The sequence below is a fragment of the Microtus ochrogaster genome, unplaced genomic scaffold (genome assembly GCF_000317375.1).
Source record: "Microtus ochrogaster isolate Prairie Vole_2 unplaced genomic scaffold, MicOch1.0 UNK48, whole genome shotgun sequence".
Lineage (NCBI taxonomy): Eukaryota > Metazoa > Chordata > Mammalia > Rodentia > Cricetidae > Microtus > Microtus ochrogaster.
The window spans coordinates 2,408,231-2,410,440 of record NW_004949146.1 but is presented as its reverse complement, the minus strand read 5'-3'; the positions used below and the strand labels follow the sequence as shown (position 1 = coordinate 2,410,440).

At 36.5% G+C, this 2,210-nt stretch overlaps 1 protein-coding gene across 1 annotated transcript in view; it reads right to left on the bottom strand.

Annotated features, from left to right (window-relative positions):
* The window catches only part of Tanc2 (tetratricopeptide repeat, ankyrin repeat and coiled-coil containing 2), a 345,611-nt gene that overhangs the window by 38,236 nt on the left and 305,165 nt on the right, over positions 1–2,210 (bottom strand). Inside the window, exons 15-16 of the mRNA XM_026777178.1 lie at positions 844–966; positions 102–338 (exon numbers count right to left, since the gene is read on the bottom strand). Of these exons, the coding sequence (XP_026632979.1) occupies positions 102–338; positions 844–966 (360 nt within the window). The remainder of the gene's footprint in view (positions 1–101; positions 339–843; positions 967–2,210) is intronic.

Here is a 2,210-nt window from a genome sequence, read left to right as displayed (position 1 = left end):
AAAAAAAAAAAAAGACAACATTGGGAGGAAAGGAAAAGAGGAGAGAAGTGGTGAGAAGAAGAGAGGAGAAGAAGAACAACAGCAGAGTGGGCAGCAGTTACCTTAGCCCGTTTCTTGCACAGCAAGACCACGATGCTCAGGAACCCTGCTGCTGCAGCATACCCTAGAGGAGTCAGGCCACTCTCAGAAGAGGCATCCACATTGGCCCCAAATTCCAAAAGGAGGGCCACCATTTCTGTGTAACCAAGGTGAGACTGGACACATAGTATTGGAGCATTATTTAAAACCTCTGTCCGGTAATTAATATTGGCACCTCCCAAAATCAGCAGTCTGCTGACCTAGAAACAGAAACAAGAATCAGACAAATACCAGTCATACCTGTTTAGTCATCTTTTTTAATTAACACACTTGAGACTCTACAGTAGTGTCCAGTAGCATTTAGGAGCTATCTTTTTTATTCTTTATTTGTTCCCTTTTGAATATTTTGCTTTGGAAAATAATGTAAAACATCTCGTTTATATAATCTGCTCACTTGCTAGTGTGAGTGATCACATACTAAATGCTGAATATTGGCTTACTTAAGTGAATTCTTGACTTAAAAAGTTCCTCCCCAGATAGAGGTGACCTGAGATAACCTTTAGCAGAGCCTGAGCCCAGATACCAACCAGCTATACAACAGCCTCAGTCCCCAGTTTCCAGAATAAAATATAGCAATTTAATGTACATTAAAATTTCTAAAAGGAAATATTAGGAAGCAGTCCAAGGCAAGTCAGAGATCAACTAAATGCCCTTATAATTATATTTTCCAGTCAATTCTTCAGTCTATTTGCAGTTTGTGTTTACCTTTATATTTGGAGTGTAGAGATTTCGTAAAGATGCCAACGCCATAGAAAGACCTTCTGTGCTATAGGAGATCCAGAGACCTTGGAGGATGGAGGATGATACACCAACTTTTTTACTCAAACCCTGAAAAGAAAAATAGAGAATTAAATTATTAGTAAAAATCATTTTTGTTAGACAAAGTCTTTTTATGTAGTCCTGGCTGTCCTGCAACTTGTCCTGACTCACAGAGATCCATCTGCCTCTGCCTCTCAAGTGCTGGATTAAAGGTGTGTGCCACAACTCTCAGTGAGATAATTAAATTATTAACCCAGATAAAAAGTATCATCAGTAGTGAGTGAGTGGCCCTTAGGTTTTTGTTACTAGTGAATGAGTGTAGAGTTTCATTTTAATAATGTTCATATACTGCAAAGCTGATAGGGACAAAGACTAGCTTTATAGAAACATAGTAACTTAAATTGTCTCTAGTAATAGATCACTTAATCTTTTTTTGCTCTATATCTGAATATAATTTATTTTCCTATTAGCTTTCTTAAGTAACTCCATAGAAGGCTGAGACTCTTATTTCCACAGAGGGAATTTGCTGAGGGAAAATGCTCTTGCACACTGTAAAGATTTGTCACTCATATTAGTTTAATAAAATGCTGATTAGCTTGGCTTAAGCAGGGCAACCAGATGAAAAGAATTCTGGAAGAGGAAAAGCAGAGAGTCAGTCAGTCATCAGCCAGACACAGAGGAACCAAGATGAGAATGCCTTACTGAGAAAAGGTACCAAGCCATGTGGCTAAACATAGATAAGAATTATGGGTTAATTTAAATTGTAAGAGCTAATTAATAATAAGCCTGAGCTAATGGGCCAAGCAGTTTCTAATTAATATAAGTCTCTGTGTGTTTATTTGGAACTGAACAGCTGTGGGACCAGGTGGACTAGAAAGTTCATCTACAGGAATTCTTCTAGAGAAAAGGTACAAAGACAAATAAAGCCATAGGAAGCCGGATCTGTGAATATTGTCAAAGACTTTTCTGGAAAAGATGTCCTTTTTCTTTCTGTAGGGATATTGTGATGGCATAAAAATGAAATATATATATATATTTATATATATATATATAAACACACACATATTTTAAGGAATAGTTTATGAGTACACTGCATGAGAGGAGTGGATAGGGCAGCAACTAAAGTAATGCCTACAGTTTAAATAAACATTCAGAATTTAATTCTTATTTCTTATAGAATGGTATCTATATGTTTGTGTTCCAGCACTCAGGAGGATTAAACAGGAAGATTCAAGATTTGCTTGGGCTACACAGTAAAACTCTGTCTCAACTTAAAAAGAATCAAAGTCAAATTAGGTTATTTATTTTTAATT